Source organism: Perissodus microlepis, chromosome 18, assembly GCF_051167445.1.
Source record: "Perissodus microlepis isolate ML-2025 ecotype Zambia chromosome 18, ASM5116744v1, whole genome shotgun sequence".
Lineage (NCBI taxonomy): Eukaryota > Metazoa > Chordata > Actinopteri > Cichliformes > Cichlidae > Perissodus > Perissodus microlepis.
This window is the reverse complement of record NC_140478.1, coordinates 20,724,837-20,748,243: the sequence shown is the minus strand read 5'-3', so window position 1 is coordinate 20,748,243 and position 23,407 is coordinate 20,724,837. Positions and strand designations below refer to the sequence as shown.

At 38.6% G+C, this 23,407-nt stretch overlaps 1 protein-coding gene across 1 annotated transcript in view; it reads right to left on the bottom strand.

Annotated features, from left to right (window-relative positions):
* b4galt2 (UDP-Gal:betaGlcNAc beta 1,4- galactosyltransferase, polypeptide 2) overlaps positions 1–23,407 on the bottom strand; it is a 204,582-nt gene that overhangs the window by 170,634 nt on the left and 10,541 nt on the right. Inside the window, exon 2 of the mRNA XM_084913342.1 lies at positions 7,078–8,107. Within this exon, the coding sequence (XP_084769468.1) occupies positions 7,078–7,423 (346 nt within the window). The 5' untranslated portion in view covers positions 7,424–8,107. The remainder of the gene's footprint in view (positions 1–7,077; positions 8,108–23,407) is intronic.

Genomic DNA, 23,407 nt, shown 5'->3' with positions numbered 1-23,407 from the left:
TGCAACCATCCTAGGATTTCTGCTTATATTTAGCACTTTTACATAAGTCTTTGTACATTAAGCAGCTCAGTGATTCACAGCTTTTTTTTGCACTAACTTGCATATCAAATAGAGCAACCCCCTGTACTTGTAGACACTAAGACGAGGTACATGAGCTAACCTACGTCCTCTCTTTCAGCTGCTCCCTTTAGCGGTTGCCACACTGGACCACCTGCCTTAATCTCACACTATCCCTCTTCTGTCACACCAATCCTCTGCATGTCTTCCTTCCCTACATCCATGACTCTTCGCTGGGGTCTTTCTCTTTTCCGGCTGTCTGGCAACATCCAGGACAAGGAACTATAAAAATTATTAACAAATGAATATATTTTCTCAATTTTTAAATAGATTTTTTAGTCATGTGACAAGTAAAAACTGGAAAAAGTGGCATAAGCATGGAGGGTGTTAGAAAGTGAGACGCAATAGCATGACAGATGTGGAAATTACAACGTAGAGAAACACAAAGCATTTAAAGACGAAAGAACAGGTTTTTTGACAACATAATGCATAAATAAGAACAAAAACAAGCATTAAAACTTAATGACGTAACCTAAACCATTAAAATAGAACAAAAATGAGGAGAAACTAAGAAAACTGTGGAAGAAAAATGAAAGAACTATTAATTACATCCACATACACTGATTAAACGTAGCAAGTATTGGTACCAATGTCCTTGATCCACCCTTCTTAATGGTCTGACCAATATCCAGAAACCTGTTGCTAGGCAATACCCCTACAATTCTGGTATGCCATTCAATACTAAATCACCTACCTCCAGGAAGACATAGTGAAATGTCTGTATTTGTACGTTTATGATGCTAACAGTGCAGATTTTAGTGACTTTAGTATTTATGTCTTGGTGGACAACTGCAACTCAAGAAGATGGCTAATTCCTGCTAATTACATTTGATTGAAAAAACCCAATGGAGCATCCAATTAAAACAAGGCCTGGGAAATAGCTTTTAACCTCCCATTGAGCTCCCAGTGCATGTGTGTGTGGTCTGGGTGTGTGCTCAAGCATCCTCATGTCTTGTACATGGGACATCATGAGTAATAGCAGGAATAAATGCAGGGACGTGAGGAGAATTCACATACAGGAACTTGTCTGAACTTAACTTGTGCACAGAGAAAAATGCATACGGAATTTAAAACCCACAAATTAAAACTAAAAACGTGACAGTGCATATCAATATGCAGCGAAAAAACACCTATTTTTAATGTGAGGCTAGTCTGTCATCAAAAAATCAAGAAGAAGCAGCAGAAAAAGATCAGTGGCGAAACTGAGATAAATAAGCAGAAAAGAGCATTTAAAAGCAGTAAAAATAGAAAACTAAATACGGCACAAGACCATAAAGCTATCTTAAATATAAATAAAAATATTAATTAATTATTAAATTTAGTTATTATAAAAAAATCATAATTACAAATTTAAAAAATGCATTTAGTGTAAATACATTCAGCCTCATTTACACAACCATCACTTACATACAGCCAAATGTCTGCCTCCAAGTTTCAGGTTAACTCCTACTAATCTGTCAGATGTCATATTTCAGTCTATTGAAATTCTAGCCAATTACCAGAGACTTTAGGATTTAGTCACCTGTAACACGTATAGTGAGATAGTGTCACTTTAATATCCTGATGGCAACATGACGTGTGCATAACATGAAATTATCACATTGCATAGTTACCACATAGCAACAGGCTCAAATAACAGACCAAGCATCAGTGGACCAAGTAGCGTACATGTTGTATACATAAAACCTGACTGACTTGTTTTTTTGTGCCAAATCACAACAACAGTCATCTCAAGGTGCTTTAAGGTAAGGTAAGGACCCTAAAACGATACAGACAAGAATTAAAGTTAGCTCACCATCAGCCCTCACTTGCACTCAGGTACTCGCACTCAAAACCAAAAACACTGCATGTGAACTAAAAAACAGTGTTTGTGATTTTCATATTATATCCACATATTTTTTCTTCCTTTTTACAGAGAAATTGCATTTAAGTGACAAACATGAACTCCTTAATCTGTATTTTCTTAATATCTATATAAGAATTTTCATAAGGAACTGGTGGTTTGCAAATCGACAAGCCAGCTAACACTAATAAACACAAACACACGGCCACAAACAGAAACGCACACATTCAGGATATAAACTGTGGATGCTAGCCACTCATACAGGAAGCACCTGTCAGCTGGTGTTGTGGGACAGCCAAGGACTTGCTTGTTTGTTTCTCCCCCCTTTTCACTCACTTTCTATGTGAGTTTGTGTGTGTGTGTGTGTGTGTGTGTGTGTGTGTGTGTGTGTGTAGTGTGTGTGTTTGTGTATACCACTGTCCAACATCTCCCTTTCTCGCTCTACACCCCCTCACCTCTCCACCTGCTGTTCCTTCCTTCAGTCCATCCCGCCTCTCTTTCTGTCGTACTTCATACAAACCATCATACCGCCATCAGAGATCACTCTCACGCTTTCTGTGCACCTGTGACTGAAAAACAGACTTGCTCAGTTTTTCTATGCCTTCCTGCTCATTACAGCCCCAAGGCAGCCACTTCATCACTGAGAAAAGGCAGAGATAAGCTACAAGAGTACACCTGTGCCTGGTATGAATGCCAAATCCAGTGTCAGTGACAGCCAATTCCAGGCCAAATAATGGAATCAGCAAACCTCAGCTTCAGACAAATCAGCCTGACAGCTTTATCTCTCACTCCCAATTTCAAAGCACGTTACCAACCTCATTATCAAATGAGAAAAGCAATCAGTGAAAAAAAGAGAAAGATGTTCACTCCCCTACCCCCCACTGTTCACGAGGGGTTACGTTTACTAAGCTCATTTACAAATGGAACAGGTGGGAAAGAAAAAGAGACATGTTTTTTTATTTTACCAGAAGATGTTTTGAGGGTTTGTTTTAACAAAAGAAATATAAATATACAATGTTGCATATTAACCTCATATATATATATATATTTGTTGACTATATGTGTCAAAGAATACAGGATTGTGTGGCTGCAGCAACTCAGGAGGACGAAATAATCCAAACTATCACCTCAGATGTTTCCTGGAAGAAAAGGGTGAAGCCGGCACTACTTGAAAGTGACATAATTCACTAATTAAACTGTCTCTATACATTTAGTCATTGTTCAATGTTAATTTTTGTGTTGTGACTATGTGCACAGTCTAAAACTGTCAACGCTTAACTCACAATTATAATAAATATACGCCTGATAAAAACATACATCGATTACAAACAGAATTAAAAATAAAGAGTTTGCATAAAGTGAAAACCAACTGCTTCCATTCAAAGTTTAGAGCAAAAAGTAAACTTTTTTTTTACCTTTCTCTGAACTGCAGGCTTAACTTAAACCACATGAAAGACAGCAAGTTTAAAAGAGTAATATCAAATAACACATTTTCATTTCAAGGTAAATATTTAAAAAGTCCACCTACTCTTTCTCCCTCACTGAACTATGAAGAAAAAAAGATTCTCAACTTAAAAACTGCTGGAAAAGTCTGTTCTTACTGTATGAACAGAGTGCTGCAAAAAAAAGGGTTGTCCCACTTCCTGATTTCTCTTTTTTGAATATTTGTCACAGTGATGTATTTCAGATCATAGCTTTTTTAAAACTTATATTTAAACTTAAAATGTGGTTGATTTCAATTAAATGTAATTTATATAGCATCAAATCCCAACAACAGTTGCCTCAAGGCCCTTTATATTGTAAGGTAAAGACCCAACAATAATACAGAGAATGATAGAGGATAGAGGCTGACGATCAGAAACAAGTGTAACAGATATGCAAAGAAAGAAAAGACACATAAACGCACTTAAACTGAGACTGACTTTCAGCACAATGAAAGTTTTCTTTCTGATGATGATTTTAAAGAAATGTTGCGTATCAAACTGGATAGTGAGGAACAAACATCCAACAACCGGCACAACAATTAGTCCTTCTTCTCTTTTTGAAAGGAAAGGGACTTTAAAGTAATGGTAAATGGCCTGTATTTGTATAGCGCTTTACTAGTCCCTAAGGACCCCAAAGCGCTTTACACATCCAGTCATCCACCCATTCACACACACATTCACACACTGGTGATGGCAAGCTACATTGTAGCCACAGCCACCCTGGGGCGCACTGACAGAGGTGAGGCTGCCGGACACTGGCGCCACCGGGCCCTCTGACCACCACCAGTAGGCAACGGGTGAAGTGTCTTGCCCAAGGACACAACGACCGAGACTGTCCAAGCCGGGGCTCGAACTGGCAACCTTCCGATTACAAGGCGAGTTTTTGTTTTGACTCATTAGGATGAATTGAATTGAATCGCAGGTCAAGCCTACTTTAGGTAATGTGAAATAATGACAGTCGGAGTTCCTTCCTGAGCTCTATTTATCAGTAAGTATTCATGACAGAAAGGGTGTGTGTGTGTGTGTGTGTGTGTGTGTGTGTGTGTGTGTGTGTGTGTGTGTGTCTGCATGTGGGTGTGAAGTAAGTGTGTGACCACTATGTAATTATGGATTTAGTGAACCCCAGGCTTAATGTGACTCTACCGACCTCAGATTTGTTGGGTGGATACATAATGATGATATGTGTGTGTAAGCAAGTGAAGGTGCCCTGTGTGCAGCTTGTTTTACATACATATCGAATATTTTCCACCTATTCCCAAAGTTATTCGTCTAAGCGTTACTGCCTCCGTGTGTGTGCATGTGTGTCTTAAAATCTTTTTGCTGACGATGGGAAGTCTTACAAAGTCCACACTGTTTACAGTCCCACGGTGCATTCACAGGGCAACCCGGCCAGTCTCCTAAAAAACATACTGGCTCTAAACTGAATTCACTGATATGCAAGTCAGAAGGTTGGGAACCAAGAAGCTGTCTCCCCATCAGACGATGTCTTCACTGAGTTTCAGTTTTCTTTTTTTAACTTTTAAATTCTGTTTTTTTTTTTTAGATGGATAATTCTGCAGTTACACTAGAGAAAACAGTGGTTTATGATCTCAACATGAAAAAAATTACTGTAACCATGTTTTCAATGAAGGTCTCATGTTAGCTTTGAAATAACTGCTTTAAAAATGGAGAAAATGACTATGGCAGTCAGTCTGCTATCAGTTTGCATTTAAACGGCATCAAGGTAGCAATTAACTATGACAAATCAGCAAAAATTACAAGTCTGTGGCTGTAGCAAACCACTTGCTATGTACATACACAGAAATTCACATTTCATAGAGATTCAACTACAAAATGACATACAGATAGTTGGCAACCAGTCCAGTCCAGTCCTCTATCGCAGACGGACAGATCGCAGACAGGTTGTTCACATCGGTTCACACTGATTCAGATCGACTGCAAAGTGCTGGCAACCTGTCGATATTTATAGAAATACATTTGCAAACCTTAGACAACCTGTCTGAAAATGACTGCAGACAGTCCGACCAGTCACCAGACCACAGTTGTTATGTGACTGGTTACCTCCCACCACTTGTGCAATCACTACAAGTACTTGCATTTAGTCTTTGACAGCAGAAACATTTAATGCAACCACCAGGCAAACAGTAATTTGTTCTCGCAAGGAGCCCGCCCCTCTGTTTTAACTCTAATGTGACTGAGCCATAAGAAACCAAAGCAACTAACTAGGTTGAGTAAATTGGGTTAAAATAATGTTAAAATAGAGCCTTTCCTTTGTTTTTAAGTTTCAGGGTGATGAGCCCACATTCTTTTTCTAACACATTTATTTTTTTGTTGCCTTACAAGAAACATTACTACTTTATATATTATATTAACATTTTTATTATAACACTAAGAACACTAAACAACTAAAAAAATGCAGGACTCTTTTAAAACTGATCCTGCACCCTCCGCTTTCATCTGTGCTGCTGTGTGTTTGTGTTTGTGTCAGCTCACGTGTCTCACTGCATGAATTAATAGCTCCACTGTGAGTCTATAAGGTTGAAATACCACATTGTAAATTGTTGACATTAAATCCATTTTATGTTGCAGGCTGACCCAGAAAAACAAAATTATGGTTACACTTGCTCTTTTGCTAATTGGAGATGCATTTATTTACAGAATATAAAGTAGTACCTACACAGCTTTAAGCTCTGATCGAAGGCTCATCTAACTACATCTGCATCTAACGTTACTCTAATGAATGATGTGCAAATCCTCCTGGTTTAGTTATACAATTACTCAGTATACAGTACAAGCATACTGGATAAAGAATAAATAAATAAACTACGTATTATCAGAAAAAGCTAAAGAAGTGTAAAAGCAGAAAATTAAACCTCAAACTTGTGTACATCGTAACTTAGATCTGACTTGAGCTAAAATAGGAGTAATAGGAGCTGAAGAGTACAGTGTAAGCACAACAAAAGCTAAATGCTAGTCCACATATATTATATTAAAAGCAGGAGTTACAAGGGAAAAGCTTCTCCTAGAAAATATGATCATGAAATCTTTGTTGTTCTCAGGCAAAAAATTCACATCTTCAAAAGATGTGAAAAAAAAAGACATTTTGCATTAAAAGTCAGATCAAACAGAGATGCACACAGACGTCTGCTTCACATCTGTTCGTGTCATCGACATCCCCCTGATATATGCAGAATCCTGTCTATCTACAGTTAGCTTGCTGGCTACATGACAAAGACAGACCAGATAAAGTAGAATCGGCAGACTGCTGCGTCAGAGCCCATGGTTTCGCCTCCCAAGAGGAAGTGTCACAAACAAACACAACTACAGACAGGAATGTTTTAAATCTCACATTTTTGTTAAAGGCAACTGTGAAATTTCTCCCAGGTAGCTCCACCATATTTAAAGTCACCGCCAACAGCTTGACAATAAAGACAAAAAATCTACCTGTTTGTACATAATGCACATGTGAGGAGCGACTACACTGACCAATCAGAAAATCTGTGAAAACATATTAAGGATGTGTGTGTGTGTGTGTGTTCTGGGGTGAAAACAGCTCGTTATGTTATTGTAACTACAAAAGAATTGGAAAAAAGCGAGGGAAATGTAGGAGAAGTCTGTGACATTATTACTCACCAAGGCCAGGCGGGCTTTCAGGACATGGTGGCAGTGGTTTGGGAGACGGTGTCTGAGTGTTCTCCGGCTGCACACTTGGCACCAGCTGCTCGCCTGTGGCCAGGTAGCTGGCTAATGTGGCGTTGGGCCTGGAGAGGTTGTAATAGTAATAATGATGTCCGCTCCCTGCCCCACTAACATTGCTCCTGGATCCGTTGCGGCCATTGTTAAAGCGACTGAAGAGGTCGAAGCGCTGCGAGTACACATCGAAGTACAGGATCATCATGATGAGGAAATGGAGCAGGCAGAGCAGCAGCACGCCTTTACAGATGCGCTCCAGAGTCCGGCCCAACATCAGCCGGGTCATGGCAGTGGAAGACGACTGTCCTGCGGCGGCCAGCCACGACAACGCTGACGTGGCCAGGTTAGGGGCATGCGCTCATCCCGACGGACATGTGGGTAAAATCAGGCTACTGTTAGATCTCTGATTAGGTTATTTCATACTCAACGATCTGACTTCAGCAGGGGTCATGGGATTACTGATGAGAAGGGGCAAGGTACACCATCACCTACGCCTGCTTTTCCCAAAATGTGATCAGCCAGCTTGTTTCTGGCGTGTCCTGAGATTCCCTGCATGACAAAAAGTACTAAATGCTATAGTTTCTATTTATCACAGCACTCCTCGAGCCTGGTGAAAAGCATGGATAGATCAATTTAAACTACAAAATAAAGTGGCTTTGTGAACATACTCATATGAAAATGTGTTAAAGGGTTTAGTTGGCCATCATCAAAGTATCAAACTATGGCTGATGCCAGAATTAAAAGGCAGTCCACTTCAGTAGCTAGAGCTGCAAACCTCTAAATATGTGCCGATACCAGAGATGGCTCAGACGTTCATCGGTGTAAAGAAGAAAAGTGTAAAGCGTCAGCTGACATGTCTGTTGGGTCGATCTCTTCTCACATGTCTGCTCACGGGTCCATCAGACTTTGTTGGATGGTGAACACGATCCTCTTTAGTCTCGCAGCGTTAAATGTGGAAAGCCTCAGCGACCTGGAAGATAGAAGTTAGATAAGAAAGAAATACTTTAGGATGAAGCCAAATCATCTTAAGTTCATTTTAATTGCACTAATAAATCTTTTTTCATTAAAATAATGGCTTTGTGCCGTTAAATAACATTAATATTTTGGCTTCTTATTTAAACAGGAACAGGTGAAGTGTTATTAATTGAAGCTGTGCATTTCGACTCCGTGCAGTGACTTTTTGTACCATTTGCTGCATAAAATCAAACTGGGCATCATCGATCTTCCGCTGGCATTTTCAGTATTCAGTGACCTTGTTCGTATTTGAAATGCCTTGTTTAATAGCAGTGAAATAAATTTAGGAGTTCTCTCTCATCAGAGAAAGAAGTACACATGGGGATTTGGCAAAAACAGAATCAACAATAAAAGCATCTACAGGCGCAAACAAACACCAAGCCTTGACTGGGGTGGTTCAGCCAAATTGACATGCCAAGTCAATTTTCCAGTCAAGTGATTTAAAAAGCATTTATGATAGAATGAGAAGGCAAGTGGGAATACACAATGCAATGAACATGTGAGCAAAAGGAGAGAGAGAGGGAGCACTTAGAGCATTCCCACAGGCCAATCGTACTGAAGGTTTATAGCTTTTCCAATCAATGAGAGAAAAGGAGGAGATGAGGTTGAAGATGATGATAAAAACCCTGAAAGGCACGAGACTTTCTGATGAAAAGAAAAAGAATTAGAGGGAAACACAGAGGCGGTAATAGATATCTGTATATGAATGCTGGTATTCTGAATGAACGTCAGCTCATAGTTTCTCTACTGGTTAAAAAGACAGACACACTAGACAATCAGAGGAGGTTTTGCATACCCGGAAAAATTATTCTTGTCCTAACAACTCTGTCTTCAAATACAAGCGAAAGCAAGACCATCTTTAAGTGAAGACGTCACTTAAAGAAACGGGAGGGTTTTATCTTTTTAATCATCCGTCCGGTGGGCCCGTTTTACAAGTGCTCTTTAAATGACTGTAACTATGTTAGCATCTGTGCTAAAGACAAAAAGGTTTTGTAAAGAAGAGAAGATAAGCATTACTGTAGCACAAAGCATTCACAGCATACTGCTGTCTGGACACAGAAACAAAGCTCCAATTAGATTTTACCATGTGCACTTCACATTACCAACTCCTCAACCATTTTCAGAGCCAAAATTACAAAATAAGTCCAGGCGACCATATATGTCAGTTTTTAAAATCCAATCCAACATTACATATACACTCGTGTACCACTTTGGTAGATGGACATCTTGAAAAATGAGAATAAAAAGAGAATATATCCAGTGACTGGTAGTTCTCTTGGCAAAAATGCCTTGTTGATACAAGGGTTCAGAGAGAATGGCAAGACTGCTTTGAGCTGATAGGAAGAAAAGAATAACTCAAATAATTGTTACAACTGTGCAGGAGAACATCTCTGAACACACAACACATCAAACATTAAAGCAGATGGGCTGATGCTTACATTTTGCACTGGCAATAGGGAGTCCAAACCAGTACTAGTGTTCCTAATAAAGTTTCCAGTAAGTTTCCAGTAAGTCTAGAAACCTGTTTAAAACTTACATGTGGTATTAAAACAGGTCATTACTTACTCAGATGCATATTGGTTTAAATCAGAACTTAAATCAGGCAATTTCATTCAAGGTGATTAACTGGTCATTGAAATGTTATGAAATGATTCTAATAAAAAATGACCACAGTGATTTCCAAAGGCACAAGATGGCTTTTGGAAATTCTCTTTCAGCTGAACAAAAACTCAGCGGCATTTACTTAACATTGAATAATAAAAAAAAAACATCTAAAGTTCTCAGTTTGCAAATGAGTTGTCATTTTTTACAAGCAAAACTACCTGAATTATTAATTATCAGCATATCTGACTGAGTTTCTCTTGATTGAGCAACTAATTCTTTGAAGTCTAATGAGGCTTTCAGACAGGAAATGACAAAGGCACTGCTGTGCTCTGAAAGCCATTATTTCCAATGGCTAAGCAGAGCACAGTGCAGCACTCAGTAATTTGTACAGTCAAACTTCAGCTGAGGTTGGAGCACTTCACGCTGTGACGAATGCACACATGGCTAGTAAAAAATCCATGCGGCGGCAGGCAGGGAAGGCAAAATGGTTTCTCTGAATGAGGTGACTTGTGTATAAAGACCTTAAGAGGAAAACCCTTTCCTGGAAAAAGGCTTCAATCCAAAAAAGACATGCCAGGTGTGCACTCCAAAATGTTTAGGTTTCCCTAAACAGTATGATGACATGTAAAATAAAAACAACTTTTTTTTTTTACGTAAGTACAAATTAAAATGTTACATTAAATTGAATCAAATGTAATATATTTGATTGGGAAGCTTATACCAAGTATATTTTACTGATTAAATATTTGGATAAATAAGCTTGATTTGATATATTTCAGTAACATTTTACTCAAATTATTGGTTCATGTTTACGAGGGCCAAGAATCATTTTTAAGTGAGTATTTTAGCAGTTAGGTAGCTGTATGTTATTAACTCCACAGTTCCATAGGATATTTAGAGCTCTTGAATTAGGAAAAAGACCTACAATTTTTATACATACTATTTTATTGTAGCATTGGCTAAACCCCACTATGTTTTAAAAACTATACCTAACTTGTTTTGTCCTTTGTGCCCCCTTAAATGGTCGGGTGAATTCAGCAGTAGGAATATATTGCATCCTGAGACTGAGTTTTATGTTTGTATTCTTTTGAATTCTACTGTTTTCTCTTTCTATAAAATGGAAGAAAAAGAAAGATCTCTAACTTTCTACAAGAAAAACTTTTACAGCCAGAAAAATAAAATTTTCAAATAATGACCTGTCCAACTGACAAAGTTTCCAGCCTTTGGGTACGATGCTGTACCATCTGCTTTACTCTGCGTTCTGATGCTGACTTTTGAGGCAAAATGTAATAAATTTAAAAACATGTTGGGTGACTGAGCTGATGGTCGTGGCCTGTCCAAAAAGCTGGCTGCCTTTTGTCTGTGGGCAGCAGTGTTAAAACTGCCAAGACCGAGCCTCGAGGGTGCGTGTTTGAATGATGTGTCTGCGAATGTGTGAGTGTGCGCAACTTGCCAGTTAATGAGATGGATTTCTGCTGACCGAAGGACCCGGACACTGCATGTCAGTCACACCATAATGCTTGTGCGAGCCAGGATTTATTTCCCAGTCGTGCTGCTCTTCAGTGGCTAAACAGGCCGACACGTAATGTATCGGGGTAAATTTTTCAAACGTGCAGTCAGGCAGTCAGACAGATAATCAGTCAGACAGACTGAAGAGTTTTTGCCCCATTTTCTGCTTCAGCTGCAGAGCTCAGGGACAAAAAGGTTGCCACTGGTGTCGAGCAGGTATTAAAGTGTTTGAGAGTCAAGTGTAGTGCTACTGAAAATCATCAGCAGCAAAACAAAAGAAATAAATCGGGAGACAGGACTGAGATTCAGTTTTCCCTTGGACGACCGGCTGCACAGCATTTATCAAAGATCAATGTAGATAGCGTAAACATCACTGCTTTTGCTCTCTTGTGGGGTACAAAACAAAGTCCATGGGTGCTAAATCCATCTAGACATCGGCTTATTTATTTGCTAACATTTCGCTCAACTGACTTTTCTTAAAAGAAGTATAAGTTTGTTTTGAAAAAGGTCAGCAGAGCGAAACAAAAGAGGAAATGTGTGTCTTTCAGCCTCTTTTTAGCGCTTGTCTCTCCTGCTCAGCCCTTTATTATCTCTCTCTCTCTCTGGGAGCAGAGATTGTATAGATGGCAGACAAAGTGCTCACCTTCAATTTAATATGTAAATGTAAACTAGGGTGGAATACTATGACCAGGAATTAATTAATTACATCTCTAAAGCTCATAAATCTCAGAGTATGGAGATGCACCAGGCAGAGAGAGAAGAGACAGATAAAGGTAGAGACATAGATCTTTTATGTAGTTTGTGTAGTTTATTCAAGGATCCCTGAAACCCCCTTTTTAACAGCAGCAATAAATTTCATAACAGTCCCTGATCATATCACATCTGCCAAGTAACCCACAGAGAACTGCTGTTAAAATATGTAAAGTAGAATATAACTGCTTGTTTCCATCTCTGTTAAGTTTCAAGGCTGAGAAAGATACTGCAGATGAGAAGGAGGGGAATATGAAGATCACCAATTCTATTATAATGAAATCAAAGAGGGGATGGGCCACAGACAGTCAAAGAGATTGGAAATGAAAACAATGATTAGGACAGGTGAGTTTTTATTACAGTTTGTCTCTTACTGGAGATTAGCAGGTTCACTAATCTCTATGTGAAGCTGCAGAAAGTACAACTCACTGCTAAATGGGTTGTGGATTAATTATGATACTGCAACTCTGAAAGAGGGTGTAGCTACAGTAAGCTTGTTGGATTAAGAGATGCGTTCAACAAAAGTGAACTTCCAACACCTCCGCTGCGATGTTGCTAAAAATGTTTGTAGAGGGAAAACTTTTCACATTGCGCTTGGATGTTAGAACCAAAAGTTGTCTCTGGATCATAAAGCAAATACATTCCTGACTCGAGAACTTTTTTTTTTATTCCAAAAACAACACAATATCCACTCACTGGTGTAATTACAGGCTAAATCGTATGCACTAGGTATGGGATTTAAATGCTTCCCCCAACAGTCCAAAGACATGCTTGTTAGGTTAATTAGTAATTCTAAATAGGCAGTCACTGTGAATGTGAGTGTGAATGATTGTCTCTCTGTGTTACACATATGATAACCTGGCAACCTGTTTGGGTTGTAACGTATCTCAGCTAATGTCAGTTCTCTGCAAGCATGAATTGTACAAGTGATTAAGAAAATAAATGGATGGATGGATGGATAAGTACCAATGATAATAACATCTTGTAATGTACTGTACAACTAAATGATTATGATTGGAGTAAGTGGTCAGGTGGTAGTTATTTAAATAAAGCAAGTACAACTTAAGTGCTCTCTTTCTTTGAACACCCTCTTTGGCTGGTGCTTAAAAGATAAGCGAATAAACAACAGCTGGAAGACACTGCTGCGACAGGAGGTAGAGCAGGTCATCTACTAAGTGAAAGGTTGGTGATTCAATCATTGGCTGGTCAAGTTTGAACCCTCGTATTATTCCTAATTTCATAAGAAGCCTCTCTGAACTTTGAACGTTGTCACTTAAAATGGATTAATGGACGTACATACAGACCACTGGTACAACGCTACCCTTTTAACACTATGCCTCGCCAGATATCAGCTCCAACAACCTTTAATACTTTTCAGCAAACTTTATGCAGTTCCAAATTAGATCTCAATGCTAAAAAAGCCAAATGTATGTTGTTTTACAACACTAAATTAAATTCTTTGAATTTTCCATCTATCACGAATCTTCATTGTTTGAAGATTGATTTGGTATCAGAATATAAAGACCTCAGAATTCTTGTTTCACCTGGGTGGTAACACTTTATTGTGCATTTTATAAACTGTATTTTGAAAAGCCCTGTCAGCAACAGCAGCAACAGTAACAGAAGCCATTTCCAAACGGCCTATTCATAACAGAAATTGAATTCTATGTTATGGTATCAATCAGTAGAGCCGTATACTACAACTACTAAGGGACAATAAAGCAGAACTCGCTTTTCATTAGATATACAGTATACGCAGCCAATCAGACTACTACCTTCCTTCAGCTTATGTTATATATACATATACTGACACAATGTTAGATGCTTGTGTTATACATGTCCAAAATTTCAAATAACAAGGGCAGTGAATGCACAAATACACTAGAATGTTCAGTTTCACACAGGATTTCTTTTTGTTTTCAACTTGTATGATTTGGGGAGCCAGGATTGAGATTCTGTTTTCTTCTGGGTTGTGCAGCATTTATCAAAGATCAATGTAAATAATGTACACATGAGTGCTTTTTCTCTCACGCGGGGTACAAAATAAAGTTCATGGGTCAGCATATTTGCTTGCTACGTTTCTCTCAACTGACCTTTCTTTAAAGAAGTACCTGAGTAATATGATCATCTCAGGCAGATGAGCAGTAGCCCCACCTTCCATTCCAACCTCAAGTTTGTGAGGAGCAGTGAATCAGAAGAAACCTGACTCAAAGAAAGTATTCACAAAAAAGCCTGATGTAAATTAATTATCATAAGTCTGGTTTTACTTGGCCTATCCACACAGTTTAAAATGGGTAAATAATTTGAAGCTGACATTTTAGCACTGGCACTTCTGTGACCAAAAAAGATGAGACTGCAGACAGAAACAGTGGGTGTCGAGAGATAGGGCGAGGAGCTCGGAGGGGTTCAGAGTAGTGTCGTTATTCCTCCACATCGAAAGGACCCGATTGGCATGGGCATCTGACTAGGATGCGTTCTAGGTGAGGTGTTTCAGGCATATCCAACTAGGAGGAGATGCTGGCACAAACCAACTTGCTGGGGAAAGCGTGTCTCTGAGGGAGGTGTGGGCAGGTCTGCTTAGACCAGGGGTAGGCAACTCCAGGCCTCGAGTGCCGGTGTCCTGCAGGTTTTAGATCACACCCTGGGTTAACACACCTGAATCAAATGATTAGTTCATTACCAGGCCTCTGGAGAACTTCAAGAAATGCTGAGGAGTCATTTAGCCCTTTAAATCAGCTGTGATGGATCATGGACACATCTAAACCCTCCAGGACACCGGCACTCGAGGCCTGGAGTTGCCTACCCCTGGCTTAGACTATTGCCCCAGCGACACGGATGAGCAGAAGAAAATGTATGGATGGGTACGAGACGAGGTTAAAACCTTCTGTGTGGCTACACTAACGTTGGCAGCCTTTAAAGGAATTTCAAGATACTAGACTTCTTTAATTTTCCGGTTCTGTCACATTAACGTAATGGATTCCTCTTTCAAATGTTACACACTCACTACACACACATATCAAAAAGCACATTTAGATGAAGTGCCAACTAAAGCTAGCAGAATGTCGACAACATCTGTATCTTAAAATTTTAATTGGCTGCCAGACGGGTGGCAAGACTGGTAATTTGTGAGGGTACATAATTCATCAAGTAGAGGCCAAGCATATGCTGGAAGGAGAGATGGTCTCTGACTGAACAGGGGGCTTTTAATGCGAAGAGATAACTCAAAACAAAACATCACATCACTGTCGCACAGTTTCAGATGAATGTCTTTATCCGAACGTTGAGAGCCACAACAAACCACCAATTCAAAATTTGGAGGAAAGAGCTGCTTTTTATTCTCCGCCGTTAACCACTGGTCACCTCCGATGGGAAATTTGTGGTTTGAATTTAGACTCAGTTACACCATATTCAGAAACGAAGGGTCAAAAGTAAGTGTATAGGGAATCTAAAATGTGATGATTTTCCAAACTTAGTCCCATCAGTCCAGAGCAGGGTTTAGATTTGATAAATGTCAGTTTGAGTGGTTTGAGTGTAAATGAGAGGATATCTAAATTCTTCCTTTGACTCACACAATAGTTTGTCTGTTCCTTTTAGCAGATTGTCTTCACTGTGCCATGCCGCTTCATATCTCTTTCAAACTAAGCATCCCGACTTGTCAGTTATTCCAGAATGCAGCCATGCATTTTACCCGAGTGCTCTCACAGCACGGGGCCGTGTGTGCAAGAGTGAGCAGTTAACACGACTTATTTTCTAACTACGTTTTGCACGTCAGTGTCAGGTGTAAGTGTAGGTTACCAAAAGTTAACAAAATTTCAAATTTTCTGTGACATGTTAACAAATGAACATCAAAATCCATTGTTTAAAATATTTATGAAATAAAACTAAAGAGTCAATGTTGATAAAAGAAGATTAAAAAAAAGCATAGCACAACACCCCATCATAAAAAAGGACTATTTAAACCCACCACTGTGATTAGTTTTTACTAGTACAACTCGATTGTGGTGATTTTATATAATTTACCGCAACATGATGTTTGTATAATCATAATAAAAACCCCTGGGTGTTCTCTTCTTCATACACATGTAACTGCTGTTGTCACTGCAACAACTTCTACCTGTTCTCTCAGCCTTCCTCACACCTCTAATTGCTTCAAGCTGTGTTCCTACCAGATGTGTTTCGGAGGTGCAGCAGTAACACACAATCCAACATGGAATTGCCTTCACTGTTAGATAACATGGAAAAAAAACGATTTTAATTTGTTTTCAATGCTGAGCTACAGCGACAGTCATACTTGAGGATACCTCAGGATGGACACAAGTTCAACTTGCTAAAACATATGGAAGTTTCAAGAAGGATAGAAGGATGGCCAGTGAAACAGGGTAAGTAAAAGCTGTCCACCAGGGGCAGATAAAGTACTGAGCTACCCATTATTTCTTGATGTTTGCTTTCAAGGAGAGAGACTTGCAATTTTTTGTAGTGCAAAAGTGGTAACTCTTCAGGCTTTCAAAAGGTCCTTCAAAACTGAAAACAAGCTATAATAATAAATTGTTCTTCTCCACATCCTGTACATCCATTTGCCATAACTGAGCTGAACATATCAAGTAAATTAAGGATATGAGATCGTATTGTATACACTCCTTGATCTTCCCGTCAGTGCAATCACCATTGATCATTTCTAACAGGGTTTAATGCAACAGAGAGCTTTTTCACTACTACACACATCCATAAACACATTTACAGTTTGTACTAGAAACCTATTGATATAATGCATGACCCACCTCCTCACCCCATCATAAATACTTTACTTTTAAACCTAAAACCAGTTCTTAACCCTAAAACAAAAGCAAAGTACTGTACGGCCCAAAACATCCTCACTCCCAATATTTAAAGGTTCACACTGGTTCTTACAAAGACAGACATACAAGCGGATACACACACGTCCAGCATCATGAGTCTCCAGCTCTTTAGCAGATGTTCTCAGACTGCACTGAGAACATCTGCTAAAGCCTCAGGCTGTATGCCTTGTTTAGTTTGTTTTATATACTCATCTTAACCAACTGATGAGGCAGACAACAGATAGAGGACTGACATTTTTGTCACATGCAAAGATTTTCTTTGTCATCAAAGTGGCTATAATAATTATTTTTGTTATAATAAAACATCACTACTTATTTAGAATTCTGTATTTTCTGTAGTCACGATAGACAAATGAAGCAGTCGCACTTTCCAAATACTTCATGGTGGATAAAAATTTCATGATAACTTTCTGCATTCACATTTTCATCAATTTTGACAAGATCTCCAACACCACTGTCTGAAGGGCCCAAAGCCCAAAATCATGACCGAGCCTCCACCATGCTTTATAGATGGCTGTAGACGCTCGCTGTTGTACCTCTCTCCTGACGTCCTCTGTATATATTGATGATGATTTCAAGCAAAAATAACCCATCTGGTTTCATTATTCCATTTGATCTGTTGACTCTGATTTTCAGTGCAGTTTTTATGTAATTTGGCATTGCTTGGCCCTTACTCCTGGTTTCCCTTCCTTACGAATGACTTCCTGACAACCACCGTTCAACTGAGACCATTTCTGATGAAGCTTTAGTGAACAGTAGATGGACCAACTTTCACTCTTCACTGTTCATCGACTGCAGATAGTTTGTTGGGACACACAATGCTAAGATGTACCAATAATTACTTTTGGTATTTTCTGCCATTTTTAAAGAAATAGGAGAAAAATTGTAACAGGCTGCGAGTAACAAAGTGCCTAAAGATACAAATTAAAATGGACTGTTTGGTAAAATGTATGTTATGTGTAGACACAACACTGATTCATCCCTAGAGTTAGGTGCCTTTTATATGCATGAATAATTCAAAAGGTCAGTGTGAAGTGGCTTCAAATTTGAAAAAAACAAAACAAACTACAACAAAAACAAAACATTTTAAACATGATAAAAAAAGTCTGGCTCCTACAATACAAATATAAAGATGAGGGGTGTCATCGAGAGTTTTGCACAGTACTGTAAACCATCTGAAACCCAAAATATAACTGAAGAGAAACAGTTCTTCCACATCCTGTACTTCTGTCCATTTGCCATAACTGAGCTGAATATATCAAATAAATTAAGGATATGAGATCGTATTGTATACACGCCTTGATCTTCCCGTCAGTGCAGCCACCATTGATCATTTCTAACAGGGTTTAATGCAACAAAGAATAAGACTTTCTTTTCCCAGCAGAGAGCTTTTTCACCACTACACACATCCATAAACACACACAGTTTCTACTAGAAAACCTATTGATATAATGCATGACCCACCTCCTCACCCCATCATAAATACTTTACTTTTAAACCTAAAACTAAGTATTAACCTTAAAATACACACTCCCAATATTAGCAGTTCACACTGGTCCTCACAAAGACATACACACGCAGACATATAAGCACATACACACTCGCTCCCAGCATCATGAGTCTCCAGCTCTTTAGCAGATGTTCTCAGTGCAGCCCTCAGGCTGTATGCCTTGTTTAGTTTAGTTTATATACTCATCTTAACCAACTGATGAGGCAGGCAACAGATAGAGGACTCTCACTGTTGCCTCATATAAACATTTTCTTTGTCATTAAAGCGGCTATAGTTATTTTTTTAATTATCTGTTCAATTCAGTCTTATTTATATAGCGCCAAGTCATAGCAACAATCCAAACTGGGAGCTGGTTGCACAGAAGAGGGGCCTGGAAGCTGACGGCTCTGCCTCCCATCCTACTTTTAAACAATCTACGAATCACAAATAATCCTGTAGTTTGAGAGATAAGTGCTCTATTGCAGTGATACAGTACTCTGAGGGCTTTAGGATAAGATGGGGACTTATTATTCAAGATCTTGTATTTGATGAGAAGGATTTTAAATTAGATTCTGGATTTAACAGGGAGTCAATGAAGAGAAGCCAATATAGAAGACATATGCTCTCTTTCTCTAGTCCCTGCCTGTAATCTTGCACTAGAATTTTAGATCAACTATAGACTTTTTAGGACGCTTTTAGGACATCCTGATATTAACAAATTACAATAGTCCAGCCTAGAAGTAATAAATGCATGAACGAGTTTTTCTGCAGAACAGGATGCTTCTAATTTTAGAGATACTGTGCAAATGGAAAAAAAGCAGTCCTACATGTTTGTTTAGTATGCATATTGAAAGACTGGTCCAAAAAACTGCAAGATTCCTCACTGTGTTACTGGAGGCCTAGGTAATGCCATCTAGAGCGAGCATCTGGTTACATAGCACATTTCTAAGATTTTGAGGGCCGAGTACAATAACCTCTGTTTTATCTGAGTTTAGAAGGAGAAAATTAGAGGTCATGTCTGTGAGACAGTCCTACAGTTTAAATAACTGATGTGTGTTATCTGGACAGATAAAGTTGGGTATCATCTGCATAGCAGTGAAATTGTATGCTATGTCTTCTAATGACACTGGCTAAGGGAGGCGTGTACAATGTCCACAGAAGTGGTACTAACACAGAACCCTGTGGAACTCCATAACTATCCTTAGTGTGTAAAGAGGACTCTCCATTTACATGAACAAAGAACATTGGAGATTGGCCTTTAATTAGCTAACACAGCTGGGGCAAGTGATGGCTTATTAAGTAACGATTTAACTACTTTCAGCTTGAAGGCCTCATCGGTACATGGCTGATTTTAAAAATTTATTTGTGAAGATATTCATAAAGTCATGAATCAAATGAAAACCAAGCCAGGAAAAAGCAACTTCCTGCTTAGAACCAGGAGATTTGGGGGTTGTTTTTCACAGACACCAATACAGTATATCAGGTTACTTGGTACTCATAAGACAAGGCTAGGTTTTTGCACTGTTTTTAGACCGAAGTTCTAAACTTAGTTAACTGATCTCGAACCTTAACATCCGGCATTTCCTCTAATAGCAACTTTAAAGTCATCGTTTTCCAGGCCATAACTTCACTGTTCTGGTTTTCCCCACTGCACCCACACTTCTCACATTTTCAACTGCAGAAGGCTGCTTTTTTAAGTGTTTTTAATAAAACCACTGTGGACTACCTGCTTATCACAAAAGCTGGCAAACAGTTTTATTAACTAATGCACAAGGTGTTTTACTGAGCTAGGCAGAGCACAAAAAGAGCTAGAGCTCATTCATCAGATTACCTGAAAATGCTCCAGAAAGTAGGTGAATAAGAAACCATTTACTAACAAATTCACCATGTCATCCAAAATATGTAATTATTGACCTCACAGTTTGCTTCTGCTGCCCCCAAGTGGTCATAAAAACGCGGGGCTGTTATATTTCTTCATAGATCAAGATGCTCAAAGGTAAATAAGCCTAAGTTTAAGTGTGAAGTTTGAGTGTGAAGGCAGGATGAAGGCTGGATGAAGATCACAGTCTGAGCATCTCTCTCTTTTTTCGTCTTCCACCCTCCATCGCTTCTGCCTCTTGAGCCTCCAGCCTCTTGAGTTTTAACCTACAAGTCAGCCCTCTCAGTCTTATCAAAAATTAATTAGCCATGCTACACTTGATAGTATAGAGCCTCAGAGGTCTCTCGTGGCACCAACACATCTTGCTGTAGGCAAGTTCATCTCCCACAAACCAACCAGCACACACTGAGACAGACAGACAGAAGTTATCTATGGCTTGGCACAAGCAGCCTGTACAGTGTGAGTCTCATGTATTAGGAAAAGAAGCTAAATCTTTCATTCACACCACACAAAAAGAGGTCACTTAAAGGTGCATATCTGACGAAATTACAGATTTGGAATCCAGTCAGAGGTATTGCACCACATCTAAAGTCAACCAAAAAGGCTTTTTCAAAACTATAAATCAATTTTCAAAGAAAACCACAGAGTAGCTGTGTCTTTGCTGAAAATTTGATCCCCGTGATGAAATGTGAAACCAGTGAATGATATAATAAAAATGGAGAGAGAGCGGGGGAAGGGGAGATGGTGGAAATAGAGCGACAGAGAACACACTGTCATTGTGAAGGATCTAGGTCACGTCCCTAAGAAGCAGGGTATGATGGCAACAATACAACATACTGCACAGGAGTTAAGAAAATAGCTTGCCGCAATATTTTAACATAGTCTGATCATGAAATACGCGCACAACAATAACCCTCACAAAACTGAACTGAAGGTAAAATATTTCAGAGATCTAAAGACCTGACTTCCACTTTCTTCCTTTATCATTAAGGGAAGTCAAAGAAAAACAACTTAAGTCTCACTGATTGAGTTTACATAGGATCTCCTACAAACACCCGTATGGCTATTTTATAAATTGATTCATGTAGTTAGTACTTAAACATTCTTGACTTCAAGAAACACAAAACCCCATAATCCCCTGTAACACTAACATGTTTTACATTCTTTTTTGTAAGGATTAACACACAAATCGTAATAGTCTGTAAGCTTTAGAGATCCTGTCAGGAATATTTTAATTTATTTATTATTTCACTTATTCTGAGCCTGGCGAGCTGTTTCCACCTGTTTATAGTCTTTGTGCTAACCAACCTTTTAAAATATAGTCATACTTTATGTTTTCCAGATGTGGTAAATTACTTTGTTGCAGCAGTTTAAAAAAACAAACAAACACTGGCTATACACCTGCATATTTAAAATGCAAATACTGTATTAGGATTATGGCAGACTAATGTGCTCATAAAAATACATACTCAGATATAAGATTGTGAGAATAATAGAATTTCAAAGTCAATACCAATACCGAGAGAAGTACCTGAAACCTGATTTTAAATATCATAATAAAAAGGAACAAAAAAAATCAGATCTTTTTTAAATAAAGATAGGAAAATACCAAAATAACATTAAGAACAACACCATTGTTACATTGTGTGATGATCACACAGTAACTATAAAGTATATGTGACATATTTTAAGATGTTGTTCGAAAGTGCAAAAAAACAAAAGAAGAGAACAGGGTTTTGGGGGATTTTTGTTTTAATTTTTAAAATTTTGTATTTCAATGCTGGTTGTTAAGGTAGGCTGCTGCTGGTTCTAGTTCTAGTTCTAGTAGCTGACAGAACCATAATCCAGCCTCAATCTGGAACCTTGTGAGAAACTTTCTTCAAAACAAATAATTGTATCCTTCTGTTAAATGAAGACTAACCCCCACATTGTTGTTTTATCATTAACATTAGCCACTATCTTAATAATAACATGGTATCAAAACATTATACTGCGTCTTAAGGATTAGTATCAAGTTTGAAATTCTAATATGGTGACAACCCGACTGCAGACATGAGACAACTAAAACGAGGAGTGGTACCGTTCAACTTCTCACTTCAGTTCAGCCTTTTTGGTTACGCTTCTTGCTTATGTAATTTTGTCCATTTCAAACCCTCTCAAGCTGATTTTTGAGCATCATTAGTGAAAAAACCGACATGTGCACACGTTAAAGGTCACTTTCAGTTTTATCAAAGGATCAAGCAGCCAGTCAAACCCAGTTTGTCTGAGAGCACGTAAGCTCAGTGACTGAGCTTCAACCTCACTGTCATGATGGGAAAGGACAAAACATGGGTGAATCAGCCACTCCACGTCAACACAGCAATGACCTTTCGGTGTTCATCAGCAAAGTTCATTCAGTTTAAGTTCACAGAGTTCATCTCACATACTACGTCCCTCATGAGTGACATAACAAAAAGAAAACAATCTAAAGGTAGGCGAATCCAAAGTGAATCATTAGTGAAAAAATGCATCCACAATCAGCGCGTCATTAACTTCTTCATCAACATAGTAACATTACTCTTGAAAAAAACACAAACTGCTAACAAATGACCAAAATAATGATAATAATACACTTTTCTTATACTTTTTGTTAATTTTCTAAAAAACAAGAGGTGAAATTACAATGTTATTACACATCAGGCATCATCTTTTTTATTCTCAGGAAGCCTGTTATTTGACATGTAGCAGATTAAATAGTCAAAGATGTAACTACAGGAAAATCATAATCATCAATTCACAAGTATACTGCTAACCCTGAAGTAAAGTGCTGCAATTACTCAGCCGTTAATTAAATCAAGTCATTCACAAAATGAAAACACTGTGTCTGTATGTTTATGATCTTTTCATTGAAACTGTGTTTTTAATAGAAAATAAAAGGTAAAGAGAATATTTCTCTGCCTGCAGCAGAACAATGTCACATGAGAACTCTACAGTCGACCCACCTTATGGTTGTGATAACTCCAGGCTCAAATGTGAATTACATTATTAATGCACAAGCTGTCATACAATCACAAAGTTCTCCTGCCTGAAGGTAGGACTGACAATAGTGTCTAGCCTGAGCTAGGTTTATAAAGACAGTTCTTCATGACTTATACAGTGTTGTGTGTCACTTTGACAGATGTTTATTGT